This window comes from Heterocephalus glaber, unplaced genomic scaffold (genome assembly GCF_053883595.1).
Source record: "Heterocephalus glaber isolate CG9 unplaced genomic scaffold, H.glaber_assembly_v1.0 deba00001479, whole genome shotgun sequence".
Lineage (NCBI taxonomy): Eukaryota > Metazoa > Chordata > Mammalia > Rodentia > Bathyergidae > Heterocephalus > Heterocephalus glaber.
This window is the reverse complement of record NW_028258316.1, coordinates 4785699-4804177: the sequence shown is the minus strand read 5'-3', so window position 1 is coordinate 4804177 and position 18479 is coordinate 4785699. Positions and strand designations below refer to the sequence as shown.

The window sequence follows — 18479 nt, the reverse complement described above, 5'->3', positions numbered from 1 at the left end:
GGGAGGGGAGGCTGAGGCAGAAGGGGTCAGGGCTGTGGGCCACGCACCCCCACCCTGTGGTCCGTGAGAAGCTGTCACAGTGCAGCCAGGGACTGATGGGGTCGGGTGCAGGAGGACCCAGCAAGCTGAGGAGAGCCGAGTCCACCTCTGCAGTTGGGTGGGAGCCAGGCAATTTGGCCCTGCAGTCCCGGCCAGCCGGGAGGGAGGGGCAGGAGCCACGTGGGATGGAACGGCAGCTCCACGTGTCCCCTGATGGGCTGTGGAAGTGGACAGTGAGAACGGTGACCCGCGCTGGGGCCCAGGGTTCGGAGACACCGGGGTGGCGTTGGAGGACGGGAAGGGATGTGGCCAGTGCCTGGATTTCAGGGTGTCTGCGAGCTCCGGGGAAGCTGGGGCAGACCCCTGACCCGTGGTCAGGTTGGACCTCCCGGGACGGTGCCTGCCCTCAGGCCTTCCCGCCGGAGAACATGTGGGCCCCAGCTGTGCAGCGGGCCCACCCTCAGACCGCAGCTGGCTGGGCAGGCTGCTGTCCTCTCGGGGATGGAACAGGTGGCCCGGCAGCTGGAGGGCTAGAAGGCACCTTCCTCCGCTCGGGGGCTTCAGGGGGAGGAGAGTCCGTGACACCCTCTCGGGACAGGGCGGTCCCTCGTCACTTTCCTGACCACTGTCTCCCAAGATGGCCGGTGCCCGCCTCACCCGTGCTGGCAATGTGAGGTGCTGGCTGCCCACCCTGGGCCCGTGGGCAAGCAGAACTGTGGGTCTTTCCCATGCCCCATGTCCCCAAACCAGGGAAAGCTTGGGGACCTGCAGGCTCAGCAGCTGGTCGGCGCTGTGGCCCCAAGCTCAGTAGCAGGGAGCCAGGCAGCACCACCTCAGCTGGAGCTCTGCCCCTCAGCGTCTGCCACTTCTCAGCTTGCTCACCTGGGATGTGGGGACAGAAATGGTCTCTGCTGCCTCCATGTGAGGCTCCGGTGAGGATTCCAGCTTCCTGCTTGGTCTGGGGCCGCCCGGGGTTGGCTGGGGCTGCACCCGGCTGCTCTGGATAGGGACGGTGGCTGCGTGGGGTCCAACTTCACCAAGGACGCCAAGTTGTCCCCCAGCCCCTCTGAGTCCTGGCCGGATCCATGGGACTCCTGACCTGGGGTCCTGTGAGGACGCAGGCCGGGGCTGCCCCAGAGTCCTGGGGATTTGGGATGTGTCTGAGCTATCCTCTTTTGTCCCCTCAGACACAGCTGAGGGGGCCTGCCTGGGCCCCACACCACTGCCTGTGCCCCCTGCACCCCGACCGCAAGACCGAGGTGACTCTGCTGGGGTCCCTCCCAGGCCCTAGCTGGCCCTCGGTGTCCTTGTCTTCCTGATGGGCATCCGTAGGCTCGGGGTGGGGATGAAGCGGCTTTGGTCGTGCACAGAACTTACGCCAGCCGGTGCGGTCACTTCTCTGCCAGCGCTGCCCAGGTGGACAGTGGGCACTCGTGGCCGGGGTGGAATTGGGGCACGCACAGCAGGGACAGAGCGACCCCAGGGCACCCATGCCCCGCCGTGCCCAGGTCCCCTCTGCCCTGTTCCTCCCCAGGTGCAAGTGCAACGGGCACGCCAGCGAGTGCAGTCCCGACGCGGCCGGGCGGCTGGTCTGCCGGTGCCAGCACAACACCACGGGCGCCGACTGCGAGCGCTGCCTGCCCTTCTTCCAGGACCGCCCGTGGGCCCGGGGCACCGCCCAGGCCGCCAACGAGTGCCTGCGTGAGTGTCGGGGGTCGTGTCTGTGTGCACTCCTGCCGTAGGGTGTAAGTGCAGACACCACCAAGAATGGGAAGCTGCAAGTAGAAAGGTGTCCTTTGGGCCGGGGATGTAGCTCAGCGGTGCCACCGCCTGCCTCGCCAGCACAAGGTCCTGAGTTCGATCTCCGGTACCAAAAAAAAGAAGGAAAGAAAGAAAGAAAGGTGTCTTTTGTGCCATACTAGAACAATGCCAAAGCAATGATAAAAGCGAGATATTTCATGGCGCTTCAGGGGCGAGGTGAGGACGATGATCCCCGAGGCATCTCGGGACCAAGGTACTGAAACCGTCCAGAGCCCCTTGCGCCCGGCAAAGACTGCTCACCTCAGCAGCCGGCCCCTGCCTGTCTGACTCCTCAACTGCCCCGTGCTGCACACCACACGCCGCCTGCTCAGCCTCCCTTTTCTGGGCTAGTGCCCTCCCACCCGGCCCTCGCATTCAGTGTAGCAGCGACTTCCTCCATGCACACGTGATTTGGGCTTGTTTAGTATGGGGTCCTCCTTGTCCTGAGACCCTAACTGAGTTTTTGGAGGATGAGTCAGTCAGTCCCCTTGTCCTTGACCAAGCTGAGCCTGAACTCCATCCTGGGCACTCTCGCCCTGAGCAGCCTGCTTGTCCAGTGCGAGGAGACTGGCACAGAGCCCCCTCCTGCTCGGCCAGGGTGGCTCACGCACGCCTCTGCCCCTCCTGCCCACAGCCTGCAGCTGCAGCGGCCGCTCCAAGGACTGCACCTTTGACCTCGAGCTCTTCCGCAGCACGGGCCGAGGCGGGCGCTGCCACCACTGCCTCGACCACACGGCCGGGCCGCACTGCGAGCGCTGTGAGGAGAACTTCTATCGCTGGGATCAGAGGGCACCGTGCCGGCCCTGCGACTGCCACCCAGCAGGTGAGTGGCCCTGGCCAGCCCCCCACTCCAGCTGGCCTTGGCCGCTGCTGCCCAGCGCCTCCCTCTCCAGGCTCCTGGCGCCTCCAGTGCGATGCCTCAGGCACCTGCCCCTGCAAGCCCTCAGTGACCGGCTGGAAGTGTGACCGCTGCCTGCCCGGGTTCCACTCCCTCAGTGAGGGCGGCTGCAGGTAGGGCGGAGAGACCCCAGCTGTCCCCACCCACCTCCCCTGGGTCGTTTCTTATCCTGCAGGAGGAAAGGTACCTGTCCCTGGGGAGGCTGAGACCCCAGAGGATGACAGGAGGCAGGGGCCCTGTTCTGCAAAGCCAGCCCATATTGGGGTGGAGGGCGGCTCCAGATGGGGAGGGGGCAGGAGGGACAGGTGTACATCTTTATTATTTGAAAAGCTGGGTCTGAGGAGGAGTCTCAGCTTTCTGGCAAAATACTTGATGGCTCTGGCCACAAAACTGCCCCTGACATGAGGACCCAGCTGTTTCCCCAGGTCCTGGCCTCCGGACCTTTGCACGTACTGTTCATCTACCCCAGAGCCTCTCCTCCCCAGCCCCACCTTCCCCAGCCTGGGTGTGGCAAACTCCTGCTCATTGTTTGGTTCTCAGCTGAGGCACTACACCCTCGGGAAGCCCCCTCTGCCCCTACCCACTGCTTCCTCTCCAGGCTGGCCAGACGCCATCTGTGGTGCTGCCACACTTCTTGTCCATCCCCTCCCGCTGCATGTGTCACAGTGCAGCATCTGCCTGTCTGTCCTCACTGGACAGTGGGATCTGTGAGGGCAGGAGCCGAGGCTTGTTGGATGAGTAGGAGATGGGCGAGCAGATGGGTGCATGGATGGATGAAAGGAATGGAGGATGGGTGGGTGGGTGGATGGATGGATGGATGGACGGGAGGATGGATGGATGGGTGGTTGTCTGGATGGCCAGGTGAATGGGTGGAGGGAGGGTAAGGGAGGAAGGAAGGAAGGGTGAGCAGATGGGTGGCAGCTGGAAGGCTGCTCAGCGCAGGCTGAGTGGGTGGAAGGGAGGTGAAGGCGGAAGAGTGGGGCGTGGATACTGGTGAGGATGGGGAGGGAGGAGCAGGCTGTGGCCGGGGTGTCACTGCACGGCCAGTGCAGGGGCACTTCTTGGACACCTGTCCCCATCCTGGCTCTTTGGCAGACCCTGCACCTGCAATGCTGCTGGCAGCCTGGACACCTGTGACCCCCGCAGTGGGCGCTGCCCCTGCAAAGAGAATGTGGAAGGCAGCCTGTGTGACAGGTGGGTGAGCCCCTCGACAGAGAGCTGCTGGACGTGACCGTGGGGTCACTGACGAGGCACCAAGGACGTAGAGTCGGGAGGAGCAGGGGGATGGATGGTCCTCATAGATGGGGCAACCCTGTCGCCCCACACCTTCCAGGAGCACCTTGGATCTGCCATCTGCGGAGCCGCCCCGAGGCTTCAGAACATGGTTTATACTTTGGTCCAACACCGCTGGTGCTTCCTGAGCTGAGAAAATACATCTTCTTTTCCAAACTCAGAATGCTGAGAAGGCCAGGCGTGATGGTGCATGCCTCTAATCCCAGCACTAGGGAGGCTGAGGCAGGAGGAACACCACAAGTTCAAGGCGAGCCTGGACTATGTAGTGAGACCAACAGCAAGAACAACAAAAGAACCCTGAGAAAAAAAGAAAGAACTAAAAAGAATAGGAAGAGTTTATCTAATACTGGTAGCAAATATATGATACTAACACCACAGCCGTCCATTCCACATCCACAGCAGAACCACTAAGAGAGCACTGTTATCTCAGACCTCTCATTCTACATCCACAGCAGACATTACTAATGGAGCACTGCCATCATAGCCCTCCCATTCCACATCCAGAGCAGACATCACAAATGGAACACCATCACAGCCTTCCCATTCCAAACTCATGGCAGACATCGCTAGTGGAGTGCTATCACCACAGCCTCCCATTATACACCTATGGAAAACATTACTAATGTAGCACAGCAGCCTTTACTGTGAGCCCTATGCCAACCTCAGGATCCTTCTCAGTGCTCTGGTGCAAGAAGGCCTGACCTTACAATTATGCAAAGGTTGGAGCATTTGCCATCCTTGCACCCCTATCATGGTACAAATGGAGCATTTGAAACTCAATAAGACAAAAGCGCTTTCCCAAGGCCATGTGTCCCATGAGCTTCCACTTGCAAGTGTTCAGGCAGTGGTGCCAGCAGAGGCCACGGCTTTGCCTCCTTGGCCACACACTTCCCGGCCCCGTGTCTGACAGCCGAAGCCTTTGCCAGGCGCGCCTGGCTGGTCTTGGCCTTGGCTGTCACGCTGGCCAGCCCCAGGCGGCCCCAGGCACTGTGTCTCAGGTCTTCATCCCCAGAGGCACCTCAGGTACAGGGCGGAGTCCTGGGGGCTCCCTCAGCTCTGCCCAACTCCCTCATGGTCCTGAGTGGGCCACTCCTCCAAGCCTCGGTTTATCCACTTGTGAAGCCAGGGGGCTGGGGGGTGAGCTCACCAAGCTTGCATGGGGTGAATCAGAGCCCTCACCAGGCCTGCTGGACACAGCCCTGGGAGAATAACCGAGGAATCTGTGTTTGTAACGCGGGGCTTCCCAAGGGCTGCCTGAGAAATCCTGGTTCAGGGCTGGCAGGGCAAAGACTAGACGAGCCTGAAATCAAGGAACTGCTTAACCAAACCCAGGCCTGGGGCTGGGGCTCCACAGCGGGAGGCCCTGGGTTCCATCCCCAGCGCCACACAAACCTCCCGGAACCCACAGCGGGCCGGGGGACATGTGGAAGGTCACAGGAGCCCCCTGACGCAGCTCCCAAAGCTGGAATAGTTTGAGTAACAAAATAAATAACGTAGGATCGCATTATAAGCGAGAGAATAAGTAAATACAACTCCACACTGAGGTAAACAGATGACTGAATCAATAAATAGACGAGGTAACAGGACAAAGCCTGCTTGCAGAATTCCAAATCATCAGTGTGGAGGGAAAGGAAAGGCTGTGTTCGAACATCGAGGTAAGGACTGGTACAGGCTGAAGCCGCAGCTGAACGCGGATGTTAGTGAGATACTTGCGTCTCCTCCCAAGGGTTTGTTAGGTGTTCGGATGCAAGTTCCTCACTACCTCCCCCGGCCAGGAGATGGCGCACAACTCCCTCCCTTGAGTGCGCTGGATCAGTGAGGGCTTCTAGGGATTAGAGCTCAGCGACGGAGAGCTGGAGAAGCCCTGCAGGGGCACCTGAGCCAGGGAGTGGAGGGTCACATTCCTGCCCATGTCACGTGGGTTTTGTGTCCCTATGCGGGTAATGAGAAAGACGCTTCACCTCAGTCCATTTCTTCCCCAAACCCACAACCCCAGGCTCATGAGAAAACATCAGACAGGCAAGTGTAAAGTGAAGGGCGTCTCAAATACACCTGAGCCAGGGCTGGTGGCACACGCTGGTAATCCTAGCACTCTGGGAGGCTGAGGCAGGAGGATGTTCTGAGTGATTTAGTGAGACCCCTGTCTCAAAATTTAAAGATAAAGTGCACCTGAGCAGCGCTGTTTTTGAAAGTTCAAGGTCAAGAGAGACGAGGAAAGGCTAAGAAGCTGCTCCAGATTGAAGGAGACACAGGCAGCTAAGTGCAGTGCTGGGTCCTGGGTGGGATCCTGGAAAGAAAGTTCCGGGAGAAATCCTGATGCTGCCTGGGATCCAGTTAACTTTAGCCGCTGTTATCCGGGGTTTCAATCCCTGATCGAGCAGCATCAGGGGAAGTGCGTATGGGAGCTGCCCTGCTATCTTTACAACTCCTCGTCGTTTTGATATCTATGTACAGTGTGTGTGTGTGTGTGTGTTACTGAGGATGGAACCCAGGGCTACGTACCCTGAGTTACATACCCAGCCCTTTTCTAATGTTTTAATTTTGCAATAGGGTCTCCACTAAGTTGCTAAGTTGCCCAAGCTGGGCTCAAACTTGACATCCTCCTGCCTCAGCTTCCCAGAGTGCTGAGATTACAGCTGTGCACTACCACAACCAGTTTATGATGATGATGATTTTTTTTTTGTCCTGGGGATCAAACTCGGGACCTTGTGCTTGCGAGGCAGGCACCGAAACCACTGAGCTAGATCCCCGGCACCACAGCCAGTTTAAAAACATATAAACTTTTCATTTTCCCCAGTGGCCCTGGGGTCACATTAGCCTTGCAGGGACCCCTGGCCCGGCCCTTCCTGGTTGGTTCACCTGGCCCCCGGCCTGTCTCACATCCCTCCCAGATGTCGCCCAGGGACGTTTAACCTGCAGCCCCACAACCCAGCCGGCTGCAGCAGCTGCTTCTGCTATGGCCACTCCAAGGTGTGCACGGCCACCGCTGGATTCCAGGTGCATCACGTCTTCTCCAGCCTTCGCCAGGGTGAGCAGTGCCGCAGTGCTGCCCGGCTGGACGGCCCACCCACCGTGACCCTGTGGAGAGGAGAGCCACAGGCCCTCAAGGGCCCTCCCGACCCCCAGGGGTTGAACCATGGGTAGCGTTGGCAGGCTGGGTGCCTAGCACACGCTGGACCTGCGGGTGTGAGGACTAGCTCCTTGGTGCCCTCAACGCAGGGTTCCAGGCTCCGTCTGGGGCCTGCGCTTATTGCGCTCCTGCTGTGTGGCAAGCAGGGTGCTGAGCTGCGTGCGCGCAGAGGTCTCAGGGTGCCGACAGGTGGAAGCTCCCGTCCCAGTTCACAGGTGCCAGGGCCCATTGCTGGGCCTCCGGTCCTCTGCTTTCTCACTGAGCAGCCCTGGGGGGAGGGGGTCCCGATTCAGGGGCACCGCCACATCTCTGGAGCAGGAAATCAGCAGAGCTCGGGTCTCTGCATTAAATCAGAGCCTGTGTGGGCCCCACGGAGGACCCCACTGCCGCCTGTCCCCCAGGGAGGAGCGGGGCATCCCAGCGAGAGAACCGCAGTGGTGGCTCGAGACACGGGGCTAGAGCGCCCTCTGCTGGACACCGTGCAGAATGCGGGACCCGACTTCCGATGGTCCCCACGTCCGCGTCCTCGAGGCTGGGTCCGCAGGTTGGGCGCAGCCCCCTTCCTCAGGCCAGGCAGACCCGACGTCCGACCGCCCCCGCGGAGCTGGGCCCTGAGCGACCCACGCTCCCTGCCTCACACAAGTGAAGGTCTGATCTGTTTGCTGTCTAGGAGCCGGGGCCTGGCGCGCCAGAGGCACAGGGGGCGCAGAGCAGCCCGCAAGATGGAGCCCGGGTGGGGTCCTCCTGGGCCCCGAAGACGAGGAGCTCACAGCACCAGGTACCTGGCAGCCGGGGGGGGGGGCAGACTCCCCGGGTTCGTGTCCCACCGCTGCCGGGTGACAGTTTGATTTTCATTGTTAGTAAGGATGGAACAGGACACGGTAATAAAGAAGAGGTGAGGCCGGGTGTGTCGCGCACACTGTCATCCCGGCACTCTGGGAGGCTGGGACAGGAGGATGGCAAGTTGGAGCCCAGCCTGGGCAACTTAGCGAGACCCTGTCTCAAAATAAAAAATGAAAAATGCTGGGGATGTGGCTCAGTGTGAAGGCCGTGGGTTCAGTCTCCAGTGCCAGAAAATGAATGGGACTGTCAGGAGAGCAGGGCCAGAGTGCTCAGCGTGCCCCTGCGCCTGGGTGGCACGCTGGCACCACCGTGTGGGGGACGCAGGCAGCCCAGCCTCCCCCTGCCGCGTTCGTTTCTGGCTGGAAAGTTTGCTTGCTGATAGATGAGTGCAGCCACTTGGAGAGAGCTCGGGGAAGCCTCTGAAGGTCCTCAAGGCCCTCTCTTGTCCCCAGAGCTGTTCCTGGGAGACCAGCGGCTCAGCTACGGGCAGCCGCTCACACTGACCTTCCAGGTGCCCCCCGGGGGCTCCCCACCGCCAGCTCAGCTGAGGCTGGAAGGAGCGGGCCTGGCTCTGGCTCTGAGGCCCTCCAGCCAGTCGGCACCCCAGGACGCCGGGCAGCCAGGGCAGGCACAGCTCCACTTCCTGTAAGTGTCCTCCTGGGCCCCGAGAGACAGATGTGGGACCCAGACACGCTGCAGGGCCCCCAGACTGCCCACACCAGGGTCCCCATTGACCTCTCTCCCCACAGCCTGCAGGAGACCTCCGAGGAGGCAGAGCCCCCGCTGCCAGCCTTCCACTTCCAGCGGATCCTCGCCAACCTCACCGCTCTGCGCATCCGGGCCAGAGGCCAAGGCCCAAGCTCTTCTGGTCAGTGGTGACAGCATGTCCCCGAGGATAGTGGGCTGGGCTCCTGCCTGTATGGCTATGTTGAGTCCCCACAGCAGGACGGTGACTGTCCCCGCTTTGCCAAGATGAACTCCGCCTGGGTATTTGTTTTTGAGACAGGATCTCACTATGTAGTTCAAACTGGCCTTGAACTCACAGAGATCCCCCTGCCTCAGCCTACTGAGGGCTGGGATGACAGTCATGCACAACTGTGCCCAGCTAGGTCTTGTAACCCATAAAAGCAGCAGGCATGGTGGCTGAGGGCAGAGTGGGGCCTGGACTGGCAGGTGGGGGCAGGAGTGTGTCCAGCAAAGCAGCCGGGTGCCTTGGGTGTGGTCCCCTGTCACTGCCCTGCCGGTTTCCGGGGAGCGCAGGTCCCTTGCTGGTCATTCATGCACCTAAGCTGTCCCAGGAGCAGGCCTTTTTTTTTTAATTCCCAAAAGAGGGGCTCACGTTGTCACATCAGCCAGTGTTTGTCACCATCTCGTACCCTGGGCCCTCGCAATTGACAGTTAACCTCTGATTTGTTCCTGGTTGCAACCTACTTACATGCATTCCAAAAAATCACTACCTATAATATGCAGAATACAGAAAAGGAAATGAAATGGTATTTTTAAAAATCCTCTGTGCTGGGCATGGTGGCACACACCTGTTATTCCAGCTGCTTGGAAGACTGAGGCAGGAGGATCATGAATTAAAGTCCAGCGTGGGGATCTTAGCGAGATTTGTCCCCACAAAATAAAAAGGGATAGGGATGTATCCTGGATCAAACCCCCGGCACTACAAAAAGAAAAAAATGCGAATTCAGATGGTTGGCGTTCAGGCATGCGCGCGCTGGAATACGTGAGGAAGGGGTCACAGTCCCTGCTGCCGTGAGTCAGTCTGGGTTCCAGAGGAACAAGCTCAGAAGCCATTTGTCACGCAGCAGGCGGTGCAGGGCCGCTGTGAGTGTCTGGTGCTGGAATTCAGCGGGGCTTAGGGCAGCGGTCACCGGGGGTTTACATACACGGTAAGATCAAAATGTGTGGTGCTGGGCCTGGGATTCAGCTCAGTGGTGTCACTGCCTGCTGCGCAAGCGCAAGGACCTGAGTTCGATCCCTGGTACCAAAAAAAAAAAATGTATGGTGCAGGTGTACATTTAAAAAAAAAATTGTTACCGTAAAAAACATATTGTCACTAATCCCCTTTAAGATGAACCCCCTCCCGCTTTGAACACACTTATCCCGTGGTTCTTGCTGCTTTCTAAAGCAGCTCCAGAAGTCCTCTTTCATGAGTGTATGTTCAAGGTGTGACAAAAACAAAATATGGTGAATGCTGCTGCCGAGCACCACCCGACACGAAGGGCAGCTCATAAAAACATGACGCTGCGTCCTCATCCACCTCGTTCACCAGATCTGGCACTGAGGGACTTCGGGCTCCTCCCCAAAGCCAAAGTGACCGCGATAGGGCAACGCTTCACATCAGTGCAGGACACTGAGACAGCCACAGCAGTGCAATCAAAGACCCCCAGGAAAGAGGACTGCAGAGCCGCTGCAGGAAGTGGCCAGGACGGTGGGATCCGTGTGCTCAAAGCAGAGGGAAGATTTTGAGAGGGATTCCTGGCCCTGTGTCTTTTCCTGTAACAAATTTTAAAGTGTGAACAGTCACCATGCATTTTGATCACACCTCATGTGTGGTGTTGTATGGGGACACTCTCAAAGGACAAGGATGGTGGCCAGAGGAGAACCAGGAGGGTGGCAGGGGTGGCTCATCTCGACCGCTCTGTTCATCGTGGTCCTTTTAAAAGATTTCCTTAGCCTCAGTGGTTTGGTTTTGTTGCTTCATTGGAGGAAGGTACTTGGCAGGGTGACTGCTCGTTCGTGGTAAAGCCACAGTGTCAGGTGTCAGATGTCCCATGGGATACTACTGCCCCTTATTCTTCATGTCCTTTAGGTTTGTCACATCTAAGTCATCACTAAATGGGATTATGAGTTGGGAAGCTACTCAGGCCCTTCACACTGAGCTACATCCCCAGCCCTGTTTTATTTTTTTATTTTGAGACAAGTTCTCCCTAAGTTCCCCAAGTTGGGCTCAAACCTGAAATCCTCCTGCCTCATCCTCCCAGAGTGCTGGGATGACAGGTGCATGTCACCACGCCTGGCTGGCTCAGATGTTTACGGAGGGATGTTTCTGCCCTTTGGGCATCCAATAGGACGTTGGCAAGTCACAGAGACAGTTTCTATTCACTGTGAGTCAGGGCATCTCTGGCCCCTGTGTCCCTGCCATCATGACAACCAAAGGCCATCACCGGATCCCAGGGGTGGTTCTGGGAGCCTGTGGCTTAGTTGACCAGCTGTCCTCGGGCCCCTCGGGTTCCAGCCCCCTCTGTGGTCTCACTGCATGGGCCCCCACCCTTGACAGCCCCAGGACCCCCAAGCCGCCCCCTTTCCTCCTCTGCCCCAGAAATCTCACTTCTGCTCTCCCAGCACCTCCTCTAGCCATTCCCTTGGCGTCTGGTCACAGGCACCACAGGGCGCCTTCTCCTCCACGCCAGGTGCCCCTGTGCCAGGCGCCTAGTATGGTGGAGACGGAGGCGGACGCGTCGACCCTTCCCCTAGAGCCCAACCCCAAGCCTTTCCCATGGATCCCATTTGGGGGGCCACATCGCTTTTCAACTTTTCCATGTGCAGCTTCCTTTTGCTGTGTCTTTAATATAGACATTTGAGCCAGGCATGGTGGCTCATGCCTGTCATCCCAGCACCCGGAGGCTGAGGCAGGAGGACCCCTGTTAGTTTGAGGCTGGCCAGGGTTACCTAGAGTCCAAGGAATACATAGCAAGACCCGGTCTCCACTCTCTGCCCCCCAAACAATGTAGAAATTGGATTGCACAGTGCAGTATTCTGAGGCCGGTTTCTTCTGCTGACAGTACCTTGGTGATGCTCCTCGCCATCACACATAGAAAAGGCTGCTTCTCTCTGCCCCTTCGTGGGACTCCGTGGTGCAGATGCCCCCAAGAGGGCTCCACCAGCCCCTAGCGACAGACACCTCCATGCGTGGGCTCCCCAGGACACACAGGGCCTCAGGTGGACTCTCGCAAGGCCTGAGTGCATCCTGCATGAATTCCCTCAGTGCAGCGGCTGGAGACGGAAACATGAGGCCCAGAGCACACATTTTAGATTTTGATAGAAGCTGCCAAGCTTCCCCTCCGAAAGACCGTCCTTGCCTCTGTTGTGATGAGTGGCATCATCTGCTGCCATCTGCCTCCGATATTCACACATCCTTTATTTTAATATTTTGCCCAGAGTTGATAGTTATTTATTTAATTTTTTTGTTCTTTTTTTTTTTTTTCCGCAAAGGTTGGTCTGATAGGAGCCTCTACTCCTCAGCTACTAGAAGCAGCACCTCCTACTTTGCGTTCCTACAGCCATACCTGGCTGGGTTCCCCCCCCGCAAATGTCACATTTCTTTATTTTCAAAGTGAGCACATTGTTCACTTGAATAGAAAATGCTCACTTGCCTTGCAGATAAGAAATTACACTGTCATTTCCATGTCACTTAGCTTCTTTTCAATCAAAATCCTCCCATTAAAAGAAACATTTAAATTACTGAGCTGTTATATTCATTAGCGTCCATACCTTTTATATTACTTAAAAGCTTAGGAAATACACTTTAAACCTTGTCCAGGGGTACCACCAGCTCCAGGCAGGCCCTGTGAGCTCTCCATGTCCTGATCTTCCATCATAAATATATATAGATTGATTGATTGATTGATTGATTGATTTTTTAGATGGGGTCTCACCACATTGTTCAGGTTGACCTTGAACTCACTATGTGGCCCAAGCTAGCCTCAAACTCATGGCAATCCTCCTGCCTCAGCCTCCAAAGTGCTGGGATCATGGGCATGCGACACCACATCTGGCTATAATTGGTCTTTAAAATGTTTCCCAATCTGGGGGTTGGGGATGGTTCTTTGATACTTAAATTGGTGTACCTTTAATATCCCACAAGAATGGACATTTTCCCATGAAATTCTCCAATCATCTCTGTTGGGGTGCTGGGAATGGAACCTGCGGCCTCACATGTGCTTAGCATGTCTTCTACGACTGGCTGGGGTGTGTTTAAAAATGTATTACAGTCAAAGACACATTGCCAGAAATCCCCCTCGAATTCCTCCCCGTCACGTGGAACACACTCATCCCACCGTCCTCACCACTTCCTGCAGCAGCTCTGGAGTCCTCTTTCCTGGGTTTTTTAGTTGCACTCTTGTGACTGCCTGGAAGTCCTGAGTCTCACTTGTGACTTTGGGGAGGAGCCAGAAGTCACACGGTGCCTGATCCGTGAACAAGGTGGATGAGGACACAGAATCCTGTCTTTATGAGCTCCCTTTCTGGTGGATGGTGCTCGGCAGCAGTCACTTTATTTCTTTTTTATCACCCTTTGTGAAGATGCTCAGGAAAGAGGACTCCAGAGCTGCTCAGAAAGTGGCGAGGACAGTGGGATGCGTGTGTTCTGAGCTAGGGGGATTTTAAAGAGGTTCATGGCAACGTGTCTTTTACTGTAAGACATTTTTAAAAATTTAAACATTTGCTGTATTTTTTATCACACCTCTTCTACCTCCAGCCCCTCTTCTATTTCTCGTTCTGAAAATGTGGCTGTGTAAAATCACAGCTGATTCTCAGCCCCCTGTGTAGACAGGACAGGCCCGTAGCTCCCCTCTCCTTGCTCTGCAGGTCCGGCACTCCTGAGTGAGGTGCGGCTCACTTCAGCTCGGGCCTGGCAAGGACTGTCCCCACCAGCCACCTGGGTGGAGACTTGCTCGTGTCCCCAGGGCTACATGGGCCAGTTCTGCGAATCCTGTGCTCCAGGATACAAGAGGGAGACGCCCCGAGGGGGTCCCTATGCCTCCTGTGTTCCCTGTACCTGTAACCAGCATGGCACCTGTGACCCCAATACTGGTGAGTCCCTGGCACCCCACCCTCAGGGCACCTAGCTACAGTGAGATGAGTACTGTATGGGCCCACACGGGGTCAGCCTGGCCATGCTCATGCCCCTGCCTGGGCATCTCCTAGCTTAGTAAGAGCCGTGCACGAAGCTGCATGTCAGCTCTAGGCAGAGGACCGAGTGTGCATCCGGTGAGGCCTCCCACTGGCCACCCTGCAGGCTGTTGGTCCCAACACCCACCCCCTCTCTGGACTAGTCCCCTCCTCCAGGAGCTCAGCGAAGGCCTCAGGGGCTCTGCCAGGCATCAGTTCGGTACAGAAAGGCAGAGGCTGCCAGGTGTGGTGGTGCACGCCTATAATCCAGCACTGGAAGGCTGAGGCAGGAGGATCACCACAAATTCGAGGCCAGCCTGGGCTAGATAGTGAGTTCAACACCAGCCTAAACTACACAGCGAGACCCTGTCTCAAAAAACAAAAAAGCAGAAGCATTACCGTGACAGGTGACCACGGCAGGAGGGCATTCACAGGCCACACGGGACAGCAGCTCCCGGGGTGGTCCAGAGCCACAGACATGCCAGTCCGGCCCTCAGTGGCTGTGGCCTTGGGCAAGTCACTGCCCTCCCTGAGCCAACCTGTGAGGTGGGAACAGTAAGCTCACACACTGCCCAAGCCCCAAGACAGACCCGGTGTACACCGCAGCTCGGCCTCACTGACAGACCGAGCCCTGGGGAAATGCAGGTGACCAAAGTCCTTACACTTAGAACACTGGGAAATAGCAAATCTTGTCACCAGCCTGCTGCTCACGCCAGCACCTTCTGTGCACCACACTGTGACACCTGCACCATTGTTGTCCCATCACACAGGGAGGGACCTGAGGTGCCGGGCAGCCCCAGGGCCAGTGAGCGACAGAGTCGCACCTCCCACCAGCCCGGCCACCCAAGGCAGCTGGTCACTTCCAGCTGCCAGCCCCACCCATAGAGGACCAGACAGGGAGACCGCACCTGGGGCACATGGCCAGCAGGTGCTGGAGGGGCTGGACACACCCCCTCCACCCCCACCCATGGGCCTGGAGCAGGTGGCACTTTTGAGGACACATTCAGAGGACACAGAGAGCAGGGTGGGGGTTACCCACCTATACTCCCAGCTACTTGGAAGGCTGAGGCAGGAGGATCGCAATTTCCAGGCCACCCTGGGAAACTTAGACCCTGCCTCAAAACAAAAAATAAAAAGGACTGGGGATGTAGATCAGAGGTGGAGCTCCCCTGGGTGCCACTGATAAAGGAGCTGGCTGAGCCCCAGTGCCTCGGGGGTAGCTCTGGAATGAACCACTAGTGATGACAGAGACGCTGAGCACGTTGCCCAGCAGGTGCAGGGCTCGTGAGCTGCCTGAGCCCCACAAAATCCCCCTAAGGTCAGTTCTGCGATGATTCCTGTTCTGTGGTTGAGGACAGTGAGGCAAATGCTGGATGATTCTCCTGGGCTGGGCCCGGCACCAAGTGGTGGCTGCGAACCCAGGGTGTTTGGGTCCCCACCCCTCTCCTCCCCCGGATGAGCGTCTTCACAGGATATGCACCCTCTTGGGGTGTCCTGGGCTGATGTGGTGCCAGTGGCTGCTTGTCCTGCCCCTCAGGGACCTGCCTGTGCAGCCACCACACTGAGGGCCCCTCCTGTGAGCACTGCCTGCCAGGTTTCTATGGCAACCCCTTCAAGGGCCGAGCCGACGACTGCAAGCCTTGTCCCTGTCCGGGCCAGTCGGCCTGCACTGCCATCCCGGAGAGCGGCGAGGTGGTGTGTACACACTGCCCACGGGGCCGGAGAGGTGAGTGGCTTGTGCCACGGGCCCTGGTCCATGGGGAGACCGAGGCCCCAGGCCCTGATTCTGCCTGGGCTCCAGGGCTGGGGTCCCAGGCCTGGGGTGTGGCCAGAGGGGGAAGCCCAGCTAGGGCTGGCAGGGGTGACCTCTTGGGAAAGCCCCACAGTCAAGGCCCCGGCATGTGAGTGTTGCTGTCACAACCCCGGGCACATCCGGAGAGCTCTGAAAAGGCCACATTGGTTCCTGACCCCGTGGAGCCGGGTTCAGTGGCTTCAGGTGGAGCCCGGGGGTCTGTAGTCCTGACCAGTTCCCAGGGAGATTGTAACCCACAGCAGAGGTGGAAAAGCTCCCAGTACAATGTTTGACTTTTAGCTGGGTGTGGTGCCATACGCCTGCAATCCCAGCACTCCGGAGGCTGAGGCAGGAGGATCACTGGAAACTGGAGGCCAGCCTGGGTTACATAGTGAGTTCAAGGCTGGCCTGGACTCCACAGTGAGACCCTGTCTCAAAACACCAGAAACACCTTTCAGCATTAAAAAAAATGCCATCAGGTAGCGCGTGAGGCAGAACCTCCCTGCCCCCCAATTTTCCAAGGATCCCTCATTTCTCATTCCTGTGCAGGACTGCATGCCATCTGCGACATCTTATTTTTTTTTTTTTTGTACCGGGGATCAAACTCGGGTCCTTCCGCTAGCGAGGCAAGCGGCAGAACCACTGAGCTAAATCCCCAGCCCCTGATTTTTTTTTAATAGCTTTTGGGATATTCACATGCCCAACAATTCACCCACTTACAGCATGCAATTAAATGGCTTTTGTATATCACATTGTTAATTTTTCATCATGGTAAAATATGTGACATAAAATCTGCGGCTTTCACCATCATTTTGGTGTCCAGTTCCACGGCGTTGAGGACAAGCAGGATCCACGCCATCACTGACACCCAGAACCCCTCCCTCTGCCCCAGTGAGACCCCGTACCCCTAGATGATGCCACATTCCTGTTCCCCTCCCTGCCCCACCGCTGGGGATTGGACCCAGGATCCTCCCCGGCACTCTGTGCCCAGCACATTTTATCTTTTATTTGGAGGCAGGGTCCTGCTGAGTCTCTCAGTTGCCCAGGTTGGGCTCGAACTTGCAGTCCTCTGCCTCAGCCTCCTAGAGGGCTGGGGTTACAGGCCTGCACCACTGCACCCAGCTGACAGCTGCTGTTTCTTAAATTAGAAATCAGTAGGGCCGGGGATGTAGCTCAGTGCCGCGGCCTGCCTGGCAAGTGCAAGGTCCTGAGTTCGATCCCCGGTACCAAAAAAGAAAAAGAAAGAAATCAGTATGCACTCACTGCAGTGGAAGCAGAGTAACAATAGAAAGAGAAACGTAACCAGGCAGGACCCCAATACACTTCCTTTCCACCCGGGGGCCGTGGCTAGTTTGGGGCTCTGGATCCCCGAAACACCTGCTTCCTCTGGATGCATGCAGAGAGGGGTGTGTTTGCAAAGGAGGATGGCGCCATGCAGTGCACACGTGTGTCCTTTTATGCCCCCCCCCCCGTGTCCTCCATGGCCACCACCTTCTCAATGCCTCCTCACTCCCCGGCTCTTGTGTGGCTCACGGCGGCCCCAGGCAGGAAACGATGGCCCCCCAGGGCAGGGCGGGAGGGTGACATTGACCACCCAGGGAGCACAGAGTAAAGGGCCAGGAAGGGTGACAGGAAGGACGGTGGCAGATGGTGGCTGTAGAGAAGCTGATGGTGAGCTCATGTTCCAGATGAGGGCGATGGAGGTTAAGGCAGTGACCACAGTGGTGATGGGAGCCAGGCGAGATTGCACAGCCTGCAATCCCAGCCCTCAGGAGGCTGAGGCAGGAGGATCACCATGAGTCCGAGGCCAGGCTGAGGTCCATAGCAAGAACCTATCTACAGAGACAAAAGGGAAAGGAAAGAAACCACGGCCCTGAGCCTGAGCCATCTCTGCAGTCCTGGGAGGCACGCCCTGCTTGTCCTGCTCTGCAGATGGGGCTGGAGTTCAGGGAGACCCTGCTGCCGGCCGGCTGCCCCACACAGCCAGGAAGCAGCAGGCAGGGGCCTGGCCGGGCCGTCTCTGCCCCGGGAGGCTGGGCAGTGTGTGTGGCTTCGTGCCCACGCCGCCTCTGGGCACAGCTGGCTGGCACCACTCACCCCTCTCCTCCGCACAGGGCGGCGCTGTGAGAGCTGTGACGATGGCTTCTTTGGGGACCCGCTGGGGCTCTCCGCAGACCCCCAGCCCTGCCGCCAGTGCCAGTGCAGCGGGAACGTGGATCTGAACGCCCTGGGCAACTGCGACCCCCTGTCGGGCCGCTGCCTGCGCTGCCTGCACAGCACGGCCGGGGAGCGCTGCGAGCAGTGCCTGGAGGGCTTCTACGGCAGCGCCCTGGCCCCTAGGCCCGCGGACAAGTGCAGGCGTGAGTAGCGAGTAGGAGTACCCGCGGCTGGGCCCCTGCTGCTTGCCCCTGCCCGGCTCAGGTGCGCGAGAGAGGCCGAGGGATCCTCTCCAGCCAGCTTCGAGGCTGGGCAGCCTCGACCAATTCCTCCCCTCTCTGTCCCTTTTCTCCACGGAAGCGGGACTTACTTGCCCTCCTCTGAGGTCCCTTTCAGCTTCGGTGCCTTAGAAACTTAGAAATGGGGAGTGCAGGGCTCAGCCAGGGTCCCGCTAAGTTGCTAAGTTTCCCAGGTTAGGTTTGAACTTGAGATCCTCCTGCCTCAGCCTCCCAGGGCTGGGATTCCAGGCCTGTGCCACCTCAGCTGTTTCTCCAGTGGCCTAGCACATGGCTGAGACTTGAGCCCTTTTCCCAGAGGGACTCAGTAAGCATCACCTCTGAGGCTCCCCC

At 58.0% G+C, this 18479-nt stretch overlaps 1 protein-coding gene across 4 annotated transcripts in view; it reads left to right on the top strand.

The window, feature by feature from the left end:
• Positions 1-18479, top strand: part of Lamc3 (laminin subunit gamma 3) — a 48042-nt gene that overhangs the window by 14405 nt on the left and 15158 nt on the right. For 2 of the 4 annotated variants that reach the window (XR_015439818.1, XM_004849596.4), the window contains exons 4-14: positions 1574-1740; positions 2474-2662; positions 2733-2850; positions 3833-3931; positions 6922-7058; positions 7831-7938; positions 8456-8648; positions 8753-8871; positions 13599-13823; positions 15439-15627; positions 17808-18053. Coding sequence is in view for 3 of the 4 variants with exons in the window: in XM_004849596.4 (XP_004849653.2) it covers positions 1574-1740; positions 2474-2662; positions 2733-2850; positions 3833-3931; positions 6922-7058; positions 7831-7938; positions 8456-8648; positions 8753-8871; positions 13599-13823; positions 15439-15627; positions 17808-18053 (1790 nt within the window). In the remaining variant the exon portion in view is untranslated. The remainder of the gene's footprint in view (positions 1-1573; positions 1741-2473; positions 2663-2732; positions 2851-3832; positions 3932-6921; positions 7059-7830; positions 7939-8455; positions 8649-8752; positions 8872-13598; positions 13824-15438; positions 15628-17807; positions 18054-18479) is intronic. The other 2 variants (XM_087183042.1, XM_087183041.1) reach the window with 2 other exon arrangements.